The 17,017-nt window shown below is 41.6% G+C and overlaps 1 protein-coding gene and 1 pseudogene across 2 annotated transcripts; both read left to right on the top strand.

Moving 5' to 3' along the window:
• Window positions 1–315: 315 nt before the first annotated feature.
• Window positions 316–4,665, top strand: LOC110601441 (outer envelope pore protein 16-2, chloroplastic). Of its 2 annotated transcripts, XM_021738572.2 has the most exons (8): window positions 333–781; window positions 857–908; window positions 978–1,064; window positions 1,242–1,273; window positions 1,449–1,482; window positions 1,602–1,669; window positions 1,832–3,148; window positions 3,347–4,665. In XM_021738572.2, exons 1-7 carry the CDS (start codon window positions 674–676, stop codon window positions 1,976–1,978), a joined length of 528 nt encoding a protein of 175 aa, XP_021594264.1. In that variant the 5' UTR covers window positions 333–673; the 3' UTR covers window positions 1,979–3,148; window positions 3,347–4,665. The 2 variants fall into 2 exon arrangements, with proteins under 2 accessions (XP_043807154.1, XP_021594264.1); XM_043951219.1 differs by lacking the exon at window positions 1,242–1,273 and having other exon boundaries at window positions 316–781.
• On the top strand, window positions 3,596–4,665 carry LOC110600963 (annotated as a pseudogene).
• Window positions 4,666–17,017: the final 12,352 nt, after the last annotated feature.

Raw genomic sequence — 17,017 nt, 5'->3', positions numbered from 1 at the left:
AAGTTGCATTGCATTTTTGTTCCCTTGCTTCATAATTAGTTAATTATGATTAATACTCTGATTCTGAAGATAGCTTTAATCATTATGCAATGTTGATTCGTTCCCACAAAAAAAAAAAAAGATATTAGATGTCAAACAACACGCAAATCGGAGATATCTTTCACATGATGACGGATGTAATGCTTTTGGTTTTTAATCGAAAAGATATATATTTTATATAAAATTGCAAATTAAATATATATAGAAATATATATTTGTCTAATAAAAATTAAATAATTTAGATATTAAAATTTTTAATTTAAGTTAAATTTTAAATATTAAAAGGATACTTAGGTGATTTTTTTTTTCGGACAAAGATGAATAGTTTAGTTGATGCATCTATATTATATGGAGAAATTAGCCGAGATGACAAGTGGTCGAAACTGGAATCGGAGATCCCGGCCAAACTCGCCACCAAATTCGAAAAATCGTTATTGGAGCAGACACGTAATCAAGGTCTTTGAAACACGTGTCGTTTCTTTCCCTCTCTGCTCATAAGCAATTTTCCCTTCTGCAATCGGCTATAGCTGGGCACCACTGTTGTTCGGTTTCTGATTGCATCTCTTGATTAGATTTTTCTTTTGCTCGTCTCAGCTGTAATCGTATTATCCAGAGAAAAGGTAGAGAGTGAAAAATGAGTTCATTGCTGGATGAAGTCCGCAGATTCGAAAAGGAGTGCTTCTTCGACCTTGGCCACCCTCTCCTCAACCGCATCGCTGAAAGCTTTGTCAAAGCCGCTGGGGTACATATAATATGTCCTCTTCAGTTCTTTTTTCATGCCGCTCCTTAGCTAAAAGGTGTTGGTTATTGATCACAGGTTGGAGCAATTCAGGCGGTTTCCCGCGAGGCTTATTTCACTGCAATTGAAGGTGACGCTATTTGAGTTAGTTTTTCTATTATGATCATGTTTGATGTCTAGGTTCCATTTTGATATATAGGTAGTGGACTTGATTCAAATGGTGTCCCGCCAGAGCTTTCTGCCTCTAGTGATTCCAAGAAGCGCCACCGATTCCCTGACCTCAAAGGTACGTGTAGGTGTAGCCTCCAGTATTGGCGATTGCTTGCTTTCTTTTTTTTTTTTCTCCGTCTTAATAAGGTGTGGAAGTCTTTGGTTCAGTGATCCTTCTGGTCATTATTTCTGCTGTAACTGAGATAAAATTCGTGAGGGTTTAAAAAAATTATTGAGTTCTTTTGCTTTGCAGGAGAAACTAACAGAAAGTCTCTTGAAGCCTTGGTGAGTTTGAAGCATCAATTCCATAAATACTCAGATTCATAAACTACTATTTTTACACGTGAAGAACACAGAAAAACAGTTCTTCCTCGTCTTCTTCTTCTTTTGTTTTTTTTTTCCCCCTTTTTTTTTTGTTTGTTCCTTCTTAACTATTTCCTTGCCTTGTCTCGGCTTGTAGGTAAAGAGCACGGGAAAAGAATCCTTACAGTGGGGTGAGTGTTTGTGACTTTGATTTCTGTACAAGTCGACCTCCTTTCTTGTGGGGTTTGTGAAGAACATATTTGGTTCATTGAAATTACACTTGAGATCATAATAATGAATTTTGCCGCAGGATTGGCTGCTGGGATGTATTCAGGTCTTACTTATGGACTGAGAGAGGCCCGTGGAGCTCATGATTGGGTAACCATCGTCTCTTATGGATAACCTACATGCACCTGTCATCTCTTAGGATATAGATGTCTTCGGGGGCAAAGTCTTGCCGTATGAAACATGGTGCTACTCTCGTCTACTGCAGAGTGAAGTGATTATGTAATGATGTGTTTATTGCTTAATTCGATGCAGAAAAATAGTGCAGTGGCTGGAGCAATAACAGGTATGGCATTGGCACTTACAACAGATGATGTTTCCCATGAGCAAGTAGTGCAATGTGCGATCACTGGAGCTGCAATTTCCACCGCTGCAAATCTTCTAACTGCTGGGATATTCTGAAGCAGGAAATGAATCTCAAAATGCAGCATGCGGCTTAATTTCTAATTTAATAGATAAATTATTGCCTACTGTCCTGAGCATGACTGCTTTGATTTCCCTCTGTTAACTGATACTTTTATCGTGAACCTACCGCCTTGTTTTTGGTTAACGCAAGATGGTTTTATTTGTAGATGATTCTGAAATAATTCTAGTTTGCTTAATCTTATATCTTTTTGTTAAAATGTTGAACTTAATGCGGTAAACAATCCATCTTGAGTGAGTATGAGCACCCTGTTTTCTCCGGCAATATTACTAAGGTGACAAAACACAATAGCGTACTATAATCTACGGAGTCGGATGTTTGATCGGAAATAAAGTTCTTATTTATTTATTAGGATTATCCATTTTCTTGTTTTCTAGTTTCAGTTTCAGTTGTTACTGGATAAAAAAAATATATGGAAGAATCGAGTTAACCTATATATTTGTATCAAAAAAAGGAAAAAATAGCATTTCAAACCGATCGATCGATCGATTTCGGCCTTTCATTGAATTGGATGAGGTCTATGACGGTTCCCTATTTGATGAATATGGCTCCATTTAGCAAGACTTGTTTGACAGATTTTGTTCCAAATTTGATCAGCTGTATTTGGTTTGGATTTTCGAAACGGACTACTATGCTGAATAATGGAGTTTTATTTTCTTTCAATCGTCTTTTTTAATCTGTATTGTTCCAGAAAAATTTTATCATTTACTCATCCGAACACTCTTTATGATTAAAATAATTTAATTGCTTTTCCAATAAACACTTTATTTTTTAAGGGTTATCGTAATTGAATTATAAATTTTTTGAAGATTGATATATTCTCCATGCATTAAAAAAATAATATATACTTCACAAAACAAATATGCAAATGGAGGCTACTCTAGGAGCCCAATATTATGATTAGATACTATAGGCCACTGTATAAATAACCCGTTTTGTCCAGAAAGACTCCCTCGTTTAAATTTTGGGCCTAGTTTTGGCCCATGAAGAATTAGTCCGTCACGGTTTCGCCGCGCAGAGGGGCAAAAGACGAGAATCAAGAATCGAAGGCCTTATGCTCGCTGGGAATCAAATTTCTTGTCCTCTTACTACAAGCTAAATTCTTGGATTCGCCACCGGCATAATTACCCGATCTTGAATTAGTCAAGGTACGCGTTGTTTCTCTTATTTTATTTTCCTAGGGTTCAATGTCATTGAATGCGTCAAATGATAACTGCAACGTAGGGCATAAATTCTGAATCTGCATGTGGTGAGGCTTTATTGTATTTGGAAACCTAGATCCTCAATTTTTAATGGAAGATGGGGTTTTTATCTATTTCCTTATTGATCAGATGCTCTTTCATTAGGTTTTATTTTCCCCTAGAGGAATTTCGTCTGCTGTTGTTATTAATTCTATTCTTCTTCTTGAGAAAATCGAAGACTCAACAGTATACAGAACAATTCCTGGTTATTTGTGGAATCACTGTATCTACTAGTTGCTGATATATGACCGATTAAATTAACTTATGAATGCAATGTGTAAGGGACCGGCGCTAAATTGTAGGTTGCCGTTGCTGTTTTTGGGTTGAAGATTGTGGGTGTTAGGGTTTTACATCATGTCAAGTAAGAAGGAAGAGAAAGCTCAGGCTGCGGCCGATAGGATCAAGGCTGCAGCACTGTGCTGCAAAAGGTCTTAGTCGTGCCCAGGCTGAAAGGGCTGCAGCTGCTGCTGCCCGAAATGTCAATGCTTATGGGCAGAAGGAAGAAGGGCCTAGCCGATGGCAAGAGAAAAGGGAAGCTAAACGGCAAATGTACTTGATGAGTACGGAAAAACAAGTGAGATTGGGTGAAAGAAAAGACCTCAAAGTCTACAATGTCCACTGCTGGTGGTACTGCTCAGTGTCAGAAATGTTTTCAAACAGGACACTGGACTTTCGAGTGCAAGAATGAGAGAGTTTATGTGACACGACCCTCAAGGACACAGCAGCTTAAGAACCCTAAGTTGAGGATGAAACACTCTCTCCCTTATGATTTGGATCACCCGGATGCTAAGGAGGAGAAGGGTAAATTATCTAAGAAAAGCAAGAGAAGCATAGATCAGATTCTGATTCTGGCAGTGATAGTGAGGCTTCAGTTTTCGAGAGTGATAGTGGGTCTTCTTCCATGACAGAAGAGCAGAATCTTCTTCAGAGGAAGAGAGTTCAGATTACAGCTCATCCTCTGATTAGGAGGAAGAGAGGATGCGGCGAGGAAGAAGAAGCAGATAAAGAAGGAGAGGCGTAGGAGGTATAGCTCAACTTCGGAGTCCTCTGATTCCGATTCAGGTTCAGAATCTGATCATGAAGATACGAGCAGACGAAGGAAGCGGAGGCACAGCAGAAAGCGCTAAATGAGTTGGTTAAAAGCAGACTAGATCAGTGAATCATATTAGCTTCGCAGTTTTAGGCAGTCGTCTTATGCAGTTGGAGCTTATCGAATGAGGGCAAAAGTAAGTTTTAACGGATGTGTACCTTTTTATTCCTTTTGCTTAGGTCTTGCTTTGTGATGTAATACTTCTTTAAGTTCTCTTATCCTTCTCCGTTGTATCAAAAGAAAATGTAGTTCTCTTATGACGTTGGACTTATTGTTGGTATGATGGTGGATTTTCCTATATTAATGAAATTGATTTTGCGAAGTTAAGCAGGAATTTGACTTTGCAATGGTATATAATTCCTCATCCTCTTCAATTGCTATTTGCTTTTCTCTTTGCTCCACTGGAGATGGAATTTGACTGCTGAAATTTGTTCTGAGGTAGATTCCAGATTATTATTTGTTCAATGGCTATTTGCTTTTCTCTTTGTGGGGAGTTGCGGTTGATCTCAGCTTGCTTATAATGTTGGATTGATATTTTTATCGTTGAGGCTGGCTTTCAATGTTGCTGCGTTGACCCTACGACCTTTGCAATTTGTCTGATCCTTTATTGCACATACCTATTATCATTGCACGTCCGGAGCGGCATATTTTGCCCTTATAACTTGGAACTCTCCGTCATGTCTCCAGCTACATCTAAACTTAACCAGTTTGTAGTTGATTTTTGTCGGCATATAGTAGTGTGTTCGCAAAGGCGAAGGTTGATATAACACTTTCACCACTAGTGTTCTCTGGATGAGAATAACGATGGACTTATTGATAACAATAATAGTAATATAAGAATAACGAGGAACTGTGAGATCGTATATGAACTGATGGTTGCCTTTTATCGTTGAAGCTTTACAATTGGGGCAGGGGCACTATATCTGATAGTTGCTGCACATATTTCAATTACAGATGCACAAAATGTTTATCTATGATCCATTTACTTCGCATTTGAGAAAAAGTATTCCTGTTTAATTAAACTAGAAGAGAGAAATTACCCAAAATCTTGCAGGAGGTTGCTGACTGATGGCGCTTTATAGAATTGAGGTGCCCCGCTTTGTTGAAGAATGCACACAACTATTGCAGGATGCAGCTAAGTGCATACGGCCATGGAGAAAGCTTTGTAGGTAACCTTCTCATCCAGCTACTTTTGTTGTTGCACTTTGATGAGCTGAGATCCAGTAGAGTGTAGGATTAGGGTATGTGTGAGTGAATTTAGTCTAAATAGTTCATGTCCTTTTCTTTTATTTTTTTTTCTTCTCTTTTGTCCTCTAGTTGTCCTCTTCCTTTATTTTTTTCTCTTTTGTCCACGTGTATCCGCTACTCTGTTATAGTACCACATGTCGTTATCATACAAAGTCATACGTATGGATGTACTGCCTCTTTCTCCATCGTCAAACAACTATTTAATTTTCTTCAGTGCCTGTGGTGATATAATCCCGCATGTGTAGGGGTTTGCTCCCCATTGACCCATTAAATCAGCTGAGCTGAATCCCTCTCAATTGGGTTTTGGCCCTATTCGGTCCAGCTTGTTGCCATGAGACTCGGGCCACATTCATATAGGTGGACCAGCGTGTTGGGCTCTCACGGAGTTTAGACCTGACCTTCCTTTATAGACTCAGCAGTGGCCTGGGTGTCCAAGGCCCAACAGTTATCAAGTGCCCCTTTACCCGCTCATTAATAATTTCATGATTAATGAAGGGTGAATCCCGAAATCCCAGTTATTACTGTGCGGCTCTAAAAATATTTTTGTCAAAACGTCTTCTCTTCGCCTTTATTCATTTCAAATTCGTACTTTTGATTTTACTCTCGATTCTTCTTCTTGCGCTGCTTCTGCTAATTTGCTCTCCTTCTCCTCTGTAATCTCTGCTCCCAGGTACGTCTCGCTCTTCTCATGGCTTCTATTAGAATTCTTGATATCGTAGGTTTGCTGTCCTCTGTTACCCTTTCTTTCCTCTCTAATTTTTTCTCCAGTGAGTATGCTGACACCACTATTTATAGGATTAGGGCTCCTCTTCGTAATAAGAGGATTGTCCTCCCCAATTCTTCTTCTTGCACTGCTTCTGCTAACTTGCTCTCCTTCTCCTCTGTAATCTCTGCTCCCAGGTACGTCTCGCTCTTCTCATTCCTTCTATTAGAATTCTTGATATCATGGGTTTGGTGTCATCTGTTACCCCTTCTTTCCTCTCTAATTTTTTCTCCAGTGAGTACGTTGACACCGCTATTTATAGGATTAGTGCTCCTCTTCGTAATAAGAGGATTGTCCTCCCCAATCCACCTCCGACAGGCTTGATAGACCCCAGTAAGGTCATAGCTTAGTCTTCTTCGTTAAGCAGTGCGATTTTGGATTAATATTCCCTTTCACCTCCTTCTTCATCGAAGTCTTCTGTCACTTCGAAATGATCTCCGGATGTTGTCTCCCAACTCCATCCTTCTCATGTGCTATTTTGAGTCTGTATATCTGTACTAGGATTTTGCCTCTACTGTAGCATTATTTTTCACTTTCTTTCGTCTTGTCCGATCCAATCATGGGTTTTATTATTTTAGTCTTCGGGGAGGGTTGTCCATCTTTGTCGGGTATAAAGATTCAATAGAGGGTTGGACTGAGGCCTTTGTGGAGGTTAAGCTGAAAGAGAGCTCAAGGATCAATTAGGATGTTGGCTCTGAGGTCCAGGCTCGCTTGTTGGCCGCTCCCCCAATCATGATGCCTCCTATAGCTTTGAGAGGTAGGACATCCAAAAGGGCAACCTTAGCGGCCTCTCTTGAACCACTCTCTGTAGACTCGTTAATGGCAATAGGCTCTTTAAAGGCCGACTTAGGAGCCACTGGAGATTTGGATGAAGCCAGCGCCTTAGCAGAGATGGAGGCCCTTGAAGCTGCAGATCGAGAACCCCCGGCAACAAGTACCAACGCCAAAGTTGGGGCCAGGATAGTAGTCTGGTTTGCTACAGTCGGGGCCACAACTTGAAAGACCTCTCAGGTCACATTCGCCACTATCTTTCCAGCCTTGAAGGCGTCCAGCGTAGCTTTCATGCTTTCCCAGGATAGGGTGAAGTTCTTCAGGAGCTTAAGATTGTCCATGGAAAACAGCAGAAGCTAAAAAAAGAAGAAATCAATTCAGATTAAAACTCAGAATGACAAAAGAAAGCACAACAAGGAAGAAAAACAAGAAAATAATAGTTAGCAGTACCAGCTTTTCGGCAATCCCGGAGGTTGGACACAAACATACACTTCTTGACGTCATACTTTTTCCGTAGAGAGGTCAATCGAAGAAGGCAGACTTGGTCCCTACTGAAGGTAGGGATGCTAAGCGAGCTCGTATTGCGGAGCCTATAAAGACAGCCCCTCCCCCCTCCACTGACAAAGGAAAGAAGGTAGTGGAGCAACTGTCCTCAGCTCCTGACAATAACTCTTGAACACTGCCAAAGTGACTCCTAAATCTATGCCGGCTTTAGCCGCTAAGGAGCTTTGCAATAAAATGTTTGGGGAAACTCTGGATGATTCAAATCCCCATTTCTTGGCTCTTGTCAGCCACCTTGCCTACTCCACCAGACAACAAGCGGCATTCAATACTCATTCAGTGGACAACCTCAGGGACAGCTTGAGGGAGATGCTCCTCATGGTAAGCCATTTGTTTTTCTCAAGGGTGTTTTTAGCTTCTTTGGCTTTTCTAACTTTGTTTTTCTTTCCTTGTGGTAGGCCTTTAGAGTATTCCTTGAGATTGGTGCTCGAAACCGGTCTTTCCATAGCTTGGTGGAGTAGCGCATTGCTGAGAAGCGCCGGGATGAGAACATCATCGCCACTCGTGAGGCCCGTGGACAAATTATTGAATTCAAAGGGGTTATTGAGGACCTCACCAAGCGGCTGTGGGATATAGAGAGGAGGTCGTCCAGGCTTCCCAACGAGCTTTTATAGCTGAGTCTCAGCACGACGAGGCCTTAGCACAACTGTCCTCTTTAGAGGAGTCCTGTTGTCAATGTGATGAGGTCAGGTCCCAATGTGATGAGGCCTTAGCTCGTACTGTTGTCCTCTAGTAGGAGCTCAGCAAGCACATCGAGGATCTGAAAGGCATGGCTTCGGCGGCGGAGGAGTATTGTCTCCAACAATAACAACTCCGTCAAGAGGTCACTGTTTTGGAGTAGAGGTGTTTTGTATTACTGAGGGATGTCTGGGCTGCAGAGGATAGGGCTTAGCAGGCTTGTGAGGAGCACTTACGGGAGTATAAGGACTCTGCCGAGCTAAAAGCTAAGATCCAGCAAGCCTGCAAAGTGCAACTTGAGGAGTACAAGGCCTCCAAGGAGATGAAAGAAAGAATATATAGGGAGGTCCTCCGCATGTTTGCTTCGGGCTACAATCAAGGCCTTAAGGCAGCTAGGGATGCTCCCTCCATTCTGTTGGCCAACCTACGAGCTCCTGAAGTGGACTATGATGGCGAGGAGGTGTGCTACGGGGAGGATGGCAACCCTTTGCCTAAGAGGGCTCCTTGCTTGCCTTCTGGACCTCAAGGGGAAGACACTGTAAATAAACCCTTTATAGAGCTAGTTAGCTCTGGTTCCCCTTCCCTTGCTGCCTCTATAACTCATTCAAGTAATCAATAAAGACTTATTTTTCTTTTATTTTTCCTTTGTCTACTTGTCTTTTTTATATTTATTGAATTCTGCTTATATGCTTTATACTTAAGCTGTTTTATGCGTACATCTTGTGAATTCTACTGAGCTAGCAGCTCGTTAATTCTTCCAGGGCATCCAGATTACTCCCCAATTTCTCTCCATTAGTGTTTTCATCATTGAACTGGACTCGGCGAGTTGGGATCTGCAGCTCTATGGGGACTTCAACTTTTGTTTCAAACGCTAGTGTGAACGGTGTCTCCCCTGTTGGTGTCTGAGGTGTCGTCCGGAATGCCCATAGGATGCTATGCAGCTCGGCAGCCCAATTCTTCTTAGCACTATCCAGCCACTTCTTCAGCCCTTAGAGGATAACCCGATTTGTCACTTCAGTTTGACCATTTGTCTATGGATGAGCCATTGAGAAGAATTTGTGTCATATGCCCATGTTCCTCTTGAAGTCTTTGAAAGATTTGCAGTCGAATTGCTTACTGTTGTCCAATATGAGCATCCTCAGTATTCCGAATCGGCATATAATGTTGCCCCAGACGAAATCTATCATTTTCCGAGCTGTGATAGTGGACAGAGCTTTTGTCTTAGGCCACTTGGAGAAATACTCTATAGATACTATCACGAATCTCTTATGTCCTACAATCTTTGGAAATGGACTTAAAATGTCTATCCCTACTGCGAGAACGGCTAGGGGCTAGATATTCTTGACTGTGGCGTGGTCAGACCGTTGATGACATTGGCAAACTTTTGGCAAATATCACATCTTCTAACAAACTCTTCTACTTCTTTTTTTTTTATTGTGGGCCAGTAATATCCTTGTTGAGAAATTTTGTTTGCCAATGTAGTTACCCCTTCATGAACCCCGCAAACCCCTTGATGTATCTCTCGAACTATCTTGGTTGCCTCTTCCGAGCCTACACATCTCAACCATGATCTGGATTTCCCTCTTCGGTATAAAGTTCCCTCCCAACTTGGTAATTGGCAACCTTAGCTACGATTTTTTGAGCTTCCACTTTATCCTTAGGTAACTTCCCTGCTTCTAGGTATTTCAGATATGGGGTCATCCAGTTCTGTTCTTCCTCGATTTGCAGGACTGGGGTTGATTTTTCGAAAGTAGGGGTATTTATTTGTTGCACATATACTTCGTCTGAGAGTTGTTCTAGTTCTTTTGCGGACAATTTACTGAGCAGGTTTGTTTCTTCGTTTTCTTCCTAGGATATTCTTTGGTATTGAACAGTGATCCTTTGCTCGCCAAGCTCGACTTCTAAAGTTCGTATCCTGGCTAAATATTTCTGCATGATGGGATCTTTTGCCCGATATGCTCTTGTTATTTGGTTTACAATAAGTTGTGAGTCACTGTTTATCCTGAGGTCGGTTGCCCTCATTCCCGAAGTTATCTGCATCCCATTTATAAGAGCTTCATATTCTGCCATGTTGTTGGATACAGGAAACCCGAAGCGTTGAGCATAACACACCTTAAATCCATCTGGCCCTTTCAACAGCACTCCTGCCCCATTGCCTGTGGAGCTGAATGCTCCATCTACAAATAGGATCCAACTGAATTCGTGTAGCTGTTGATCCCCCTCCTCTTTTATCGAGCTAGGTGATGCTTCACTTTGTTCTTCTTTATCTAAGCCAAAAGAGCATTCGACTATGAAGTCAATTAAGGCTTGGGCTTTGATGGTTGTCCGAGGTCGGTAAATGAGGCAATATGGGCTAATTTCCGAGGCCTGTGCAAGATTTTCTTCAAGGGTTGGTCAGTCATTTCCACCCCTTGGTAGCCCTTCAGATACATTCTGAACTTCCTCACCGCCAACAACAAGGCGAATGCTAGCTTCTCAATATTCATATGATTTCAGCATCCCTGAGCACCTTACTGACGTAGAAGATAGGCTTCTAGACCCCTACTCCATACCTTACTAGCACATCACTCACAACTTGTTCAGATGCGGCCAAATAGATTACAAGTTCCTCTCCTGCTAAGGGGTTACTGAGCACATGTGGGGAACTGAGGTACTGCTTAAGGTTTCTGAAGGCTTCCTTGTCTATTCAAAATTCGAGACCTTCCTTAGCTTTTTGAAGAAAGGCAAGCATTTTCTGCTGATTTGGACATGAATCGGTTGGGTGTCACCACCCTTCCTATAAGCCTCTGCACATCCCTCACACAGATAAGCTCAAGCATCCCAGTATAGCCTCTACTTTTTCTGGGTTCAGCTCTATGCCCTTTCCACTAACCATATAGCCCAAAAAATTTTTTCCTCTGATAAAGAAGGCACACTTCGTTGGGTTCAATCTCATCTTATACCGCTGCAGTACTTCAAATACCTATTTTAGGTCGACTAGATGTTGCTGGAAGGTTTGACTTTTCATAACTATGTCATCAACATAGACTTCTACATTCCTTCCCATCTGATCCTTAAAGATTTTATTCATTAACCGCTGATATTTCGCCTCGGCATTTTTCAGTCCGAAAGGCATAGCCTTGTAATAGTATGTCCCATCTTCAGGGGTCTTTTCTTCATCCCACCTGTCCATAGGAATTTGGTGATACCCTGACATTGCATCTAGGGACGACAAGTAATCAAAATTAGCTGTAGAATCGGCCATTTTATTAATATCAGGGAGGAGATAATAATCTTTTAGGCAGGCCTAATTTAGGTCAGTGAAGTCTATACATATTCTATATTTTCCGTTAGCCTTTTTTACTAGCATAGGGTTGGCTAACCATTGTGGGTGTAACGACCCGCAAACCGGACCGCTATCGGCGCTAGGATCCAGATCGACTTAAGGTCGTCGGGACTCGTAGCAAACCTAACATACATCCTGAATTCTTGTTAATCCCATGCATGATCATTCATATATATAAAAACTTTAAACTTTTTCTTTCATTTACCAAGCTTAACCTGTGCATGCATAAACTCAATATCATAAAACTCCACACTGGAGCTCTCATCAAATGCTCCAATGGGTAACATATCATACATTAAGCTTGGTTTACATAAACATCATCATTTATACATTAACATAAAATCATGTATCAAAAGGGATTAACCCTACATGACTAGGGCAAAGCACAACTCTAACCATGACATGTCATTACATATCCTTACATTACATAACTCTACTTTACATTTCATCATGTCCACTACTATACTATCACATAACATAACCATAGCCGTAACTTGCCGACCTCCTGAATTATCTCTGACCCTGCAAACCTGGGGGTTAAGGGAATGGGGTGAGCTATAAAGCCCAGTGAGCAGAACAGTAAAAACAATTTATAAAGATATGCCATCATGAAATGTATCACAACACAAGTAAATCCCCTTAAGATGGTACTGTCACCAAAAGCCCTCTACATATCCAATAAATGTCCGGCCCTCGACGGAGCTCCTCAGGACTTCCTCTTAACATAACATAACACGTCCAACTGTGCCAGGGGCGATTAGGCCACACCTGGTCTTCTCTTACTCTGTAACAGGGGTGATTAGGCCACACCTGGTCTTTCCATCTCATATAATATCATATCACATTAAGGGCTAATGGATCATCCAATATCCATCCACATCAACAATAAATAATGCAATGCATCATATTCGTGAATTCTAATGCAAAACAACCTAATACATATCATGGCATTCGTGATGCATGCGTCATGCTAAAAAGGATTTCATTGCTTTGAAAATAAAAGAAGTTATGTTCTACTCACCTCTGGCTGACGCTTACTAACTCTGGAGCAGCTAACTCACTGCTGATCACCTCGGTTCCTCAGGTCCGATCCTACACAGGTGGACTCAAATGAGGGACCAAACATACTCTAACATGACTCTAAACAACTCCCCAAAAACCCCTAAAACATCACAAAACATTCATAAAAAGCATGCAAAGAAAGGCTAGACAGGGCACTTTCAGCGGCAGGTTCGGCGGCCGAAAGTCCCTCCAGAGCCTAATTCAGCCACTTTCGCCGGCACCTTCGGCGGCCGAAAGTGGTTCTAGAGCTGAAACTCATGCATGTTCGGCGGCACCTTCGGCGGCCGAAACTCCCCTCCAGAGCCGAAAGTCCAACTTTCGGGGGCAGGGTTCGGCAGCCAACACAAGCCACCACAGGCAGGTTTGGCGGCCGAACATTGCTTCAGCTGCTGAATCTGAGTTCTTCCATAATGGCAGAACTCAGCCTCTCTCATGCACAAAAGCCTTCCAAACTTTCCAAACTCAAACTACAACACTCACAAGCATGCATAAACATGTATATAAACATATAGGGGTCTCAAACTAGCCTAAACCCCAACAAACATCACATTAAACATGCATAACAACACACAATACCTCATAACTCACATAACCCTAACATCTTTACATCTAGCTTCAACATGCATCCCTACCCCAAAATCCTTCATAAAACTTACTTAAAACATTGTAAAAGATGAGGATCTACACTTACCTCTTGAAGATCGATGGTTGGTGCGACCCAAACTTGGAGATGTGGAGAATCCAAGCCCCAGAGATCTCCAAGCTTCAAAACTTTGTTCTAAGCTTAAAATTCTTCAAAATAAAGATAAAACTCATGAAAACTTGAGGGATTTGAAGAAAAAGCATAAAAACAACCAAAGGAGAGCCAGAACTCACCTATGCCCGAAAAGAGAGAGAAAACTCGCCCATTTTCCGGACAAGGGGCCTTTTTATAGGTGGCCGGCCAAACCTCCTTCGGCGGCCAAAGCTGCTTCCAAAACTTCACCACGTTCGGCGGCCGAAAAAGAAAGCCACTTTCGGAAGCCTAACGTGCCTCCTAAACAGCCCCATGTTCGGCGGCCGAACCTGAGTTCTTCCCTCTTTGGTCTTTTCTTTCAAAACTCAAATCCTTTCTAATCAAAACCATAAAAACATGTAAAAACATTCTAGAAAACCTTTACTTTACCCTTCTAGAGAGCTCCGACATCCGAGATTCCACTGGACGGTAGAAATTCCGATGCCTGAGTCTAGCCGGGTATTACAGTGGGTACATGACTTACTTAATAAATCTGGCCTCTTCTAGCTTCTGCACTTCTTCCCTCGTGGCCTGTTGCTTCTCCTTTCCAAACACCCTTTTCTTCTGCTTTATTGGTTTGGCCCGGAGGAGGATGTTTCAGTTGTGGGTCATCACCTTAGGATCAATCCCTAACATGTATGAAGGTTTCCAGGAGAAGCTTGAGGCATGTCCCCTGATCAGAGCCATAACTGTCTCCTTTTGGTCCTTTTCAAGGCCCGAGTTGATGCTGAATTCCTTGTCGCCTTCTTCCTCGGACAGTGGAAAGGTATCCAACTTATCTACTGGTTTAGTCCTGACCTCCTTCTTCTCATCTTGGATCTCTATGACTTTAGGGTTTATCCCTTCGGATTGGGTGCTCGAATCTTCCACTGTGGTTAGAAGCTTCCCCCTGTCTTCCTCGAACTACCCCCACCCTTGCCTCTGTCGGGAATTTTAAGGTCAAATATTGGATGCTGGTCACTGCTTCGAAGTCGTTAGCATCGGCCTTCCCAAAATAGCACTATAGTTCAAGAGCAGCTTCACCATGAGGAACACTGCATAGTAAGTGTAACAACTCTAGAATCGGACCACTACCGGTGCTAGGGTTCAGATCGACTTAAAGTCGCCAAAACCCGTAGTAAGCCTACTATACATCCTGTTACACCTGATATAATCCCATACACGATCACACGAATAACAAAACATAACCATTACATGACTCAAGACTTGATTTGTGTATGCATCATAATTGAAAATATAAAACCCATACTAGAGCCCTCATCAAATGCTCCAGTATGGTCAACATTACATGCCTCAAGCTCAGTTAAAATATGAATTATACTTAAAAACTTTTATATAAAAGGATCATGAAACAGGGATTACAAAGAAGAACCCGGGCAAAACACAATTTTAATCTATAAATTAATACATGTCCATAGCTATACTATTACAACAGACTATACCAGCAACTTAGCCGACTTTCTGAACTAACTTTGATCCTGCAAATCTGGGGTTAGGGGAAAGAGAATAAATTGCAAGAGTCTAGTGATCAAAACATAAAAAAAAAAAAACAGTTCAATAAAACATATGATCATATGAATGTGTCACAACACAAATAATGTACATCAAGATAGACTTGTCTCCAGTAACCCTCTATAGATTTCAATAGTGCCCGGCCCACGATGGGTGCTACTCAGGACTTCCTCTTAAACATAACATAAGATAACATAGCCATAGTACTAGAAGCGTAGAATGGGTCTCGACCTGGACTTTTTCTTACATATTGCCAGAGGCGTAGAATGGGCCTCGACTTGGACTTCTGTATCCATTATAACATATCATAACCTACTCGAGGGCTAGTGGGTCATTCAACATCCATCCACAACAACAATAAATTATGCAATGCATCATATTCGTGAACTTGAATGCAAAACAACCTAATTACATATACATGGCATTCGTGAAGTATGAGCATGCTTAAAAAGTTTGATTTCTTTAAATAATGATTCAGTTTAATTCTACTCACTCTAGCTGACGCATGCCTAATACTTAAAACAGTTATCCCACTGCAAGCCTCTACGGTCTCTCAAGTCCGATCCTACACTGATAGGCTTAAATAAGGGACTAAACATATATTTTACAATACTTAAAACAACCCCCAAGAAACTCCTAAGAATACATAAGAATACTTGTAGGAAACAAATAAAAAAAGATTGAACGGGGGACTTTTGACGGCAAGTGCGGAGGCTTAAATTCTCTTACAGATCCAAAGGTCAAAACCTTCGGAGGCAGATTAGGCGGCCAAATGGCTGCCTCTACAGGCAGGTTCTGTGGCCGAACCTTGCTTCGGTGGCCGAACTTGGGTTTTCTAGCAAGGCAGAATCCAATTTTGCCTCAAATCACAGCCACCAAAACTCCATAAAAACCACATGCAACAGCCTAAAAACCAATGTACACACTCAACACACATAAGGGACACTTAAAACTAACTTAAACCTCAACATGCATCAATAATAATGCAAGAGAAATCATCCATTAATGCAAAGATTAGAAATTTAAATTTAAAGCATAAAAGGGCTTGCATGTAGCATCAAGCCATAGCAAAACTGATGCCTCTTTAAAAAACTCCAAATAACATAAGAGAGGTGAGGATCAGACTTATCTCTGGTTGGAAATACCAACACAGCGACCATAAAGAGAAATTTGGAGGAGAAGAAGGGATGAGCTCCAAAGATTTCAAAAAGCTACAACTTGAAAGGATGACTTCGATTCTTCAAAACTATAATTAAAATCTATGAGAAAGCTACTTTAAAGGAGGTTTTAAGAGGACAAGGGCAGGGGACTCACCTCTGCTCGAAATGGAGAGAAAGTTCTCTCCATTTCGGGTAGAGCCCCTTTTATAGGTGGCTGGAGAAGCCACCTTCGGCGGCCGAACCTTGGTGACTTGAAAAACCCTTTTTTTTTAAAAAAAAGAAAAATTTTCGAATTCATTTTATAAGAATCCTATTTTACCCTTCTAAAGATTCCAGTTTCGAGATTTCGGATTATGATGGAGATTCTGTCGAAAAGTTAAAATTTCGACGCTGGAGTTTAGCTGGGTACTACAGTGAGTTCGGAATAGGGACGGTTCTCCCAAAGTGAGGGCTACCTTTACTTTTCCCTCCACTGCCACTGGAGTCCTTCCTATTCCCTTAACTGGAGCTTGGTCTCTGATCAACTATTCCTCTGTTATGTTTATCTATTAGAAGACTCGGTAGGGTAGTAGGTTCACTATGCTTCCATTATCCATTAAAACTTTTCAAACTCGGAAATTGTGAATGACAGTCTCTATGACCAAGGCGTAGTCATGAGGAATCTGGACTCCTTGAGCGTCCTCGGAGAGAAAGAGATGGTCACTGGGGAATGCTTCACTATCTGCATAACTTCAGCGTTGCTCCCCTCCCCGTTCCTGTTTCTCTTCTTTCTCCTCTTTCTCCTTCTGCTCATGCGGCCCCCAGTTCCTCCCACGATCCCGCTGGAGCCGT

Source organism: Manihot esculenta, chromosome 15 (genome assembly GCF_001659605.2).
Source record: "Manihot esculenta cultivar AM560-2 chromosome 15, M.esculenta_v8, whole genome shotgun sequence".
Taxonomy (NCBI): Eukaryota; Viridiplantae; Streptophyta; class Magnoliopsida; order Malpighiales; family Euphorbiaceae; genus Manihot; species Manihot esculenta.
Note: the sequence above shows the minus strand (reverse complement) of the source record. Positions and strands in the feature narration are given on the sequence as shown.

Excerpts from the sequence above, each read along its gene's own strand:
- LOC110601441 (XM_021738572.2), top strand. The coding sequence starts at position 674 with ATGAGTTCATTGCTGGATGAAGTCCGCAGATTCGAAAAGGAGTGCTTC. Across the intron at positions 1,274-1,448 it reads GAAAGTCTCTTGAAGCCTTG|GTAAAGAGCACGGGAAAAGA; the intron begins GTGAGTTTGAAG and ends CTCGGCTTGTAG. Across the intron at positions 1,483-1,601 it reads AAAAGAATCCTTACAGTGGG|GATTGGCTGCTGGGATGTAT; the intron begins GTGAGTGTTTGT and ends ATTTTGCCGCAG.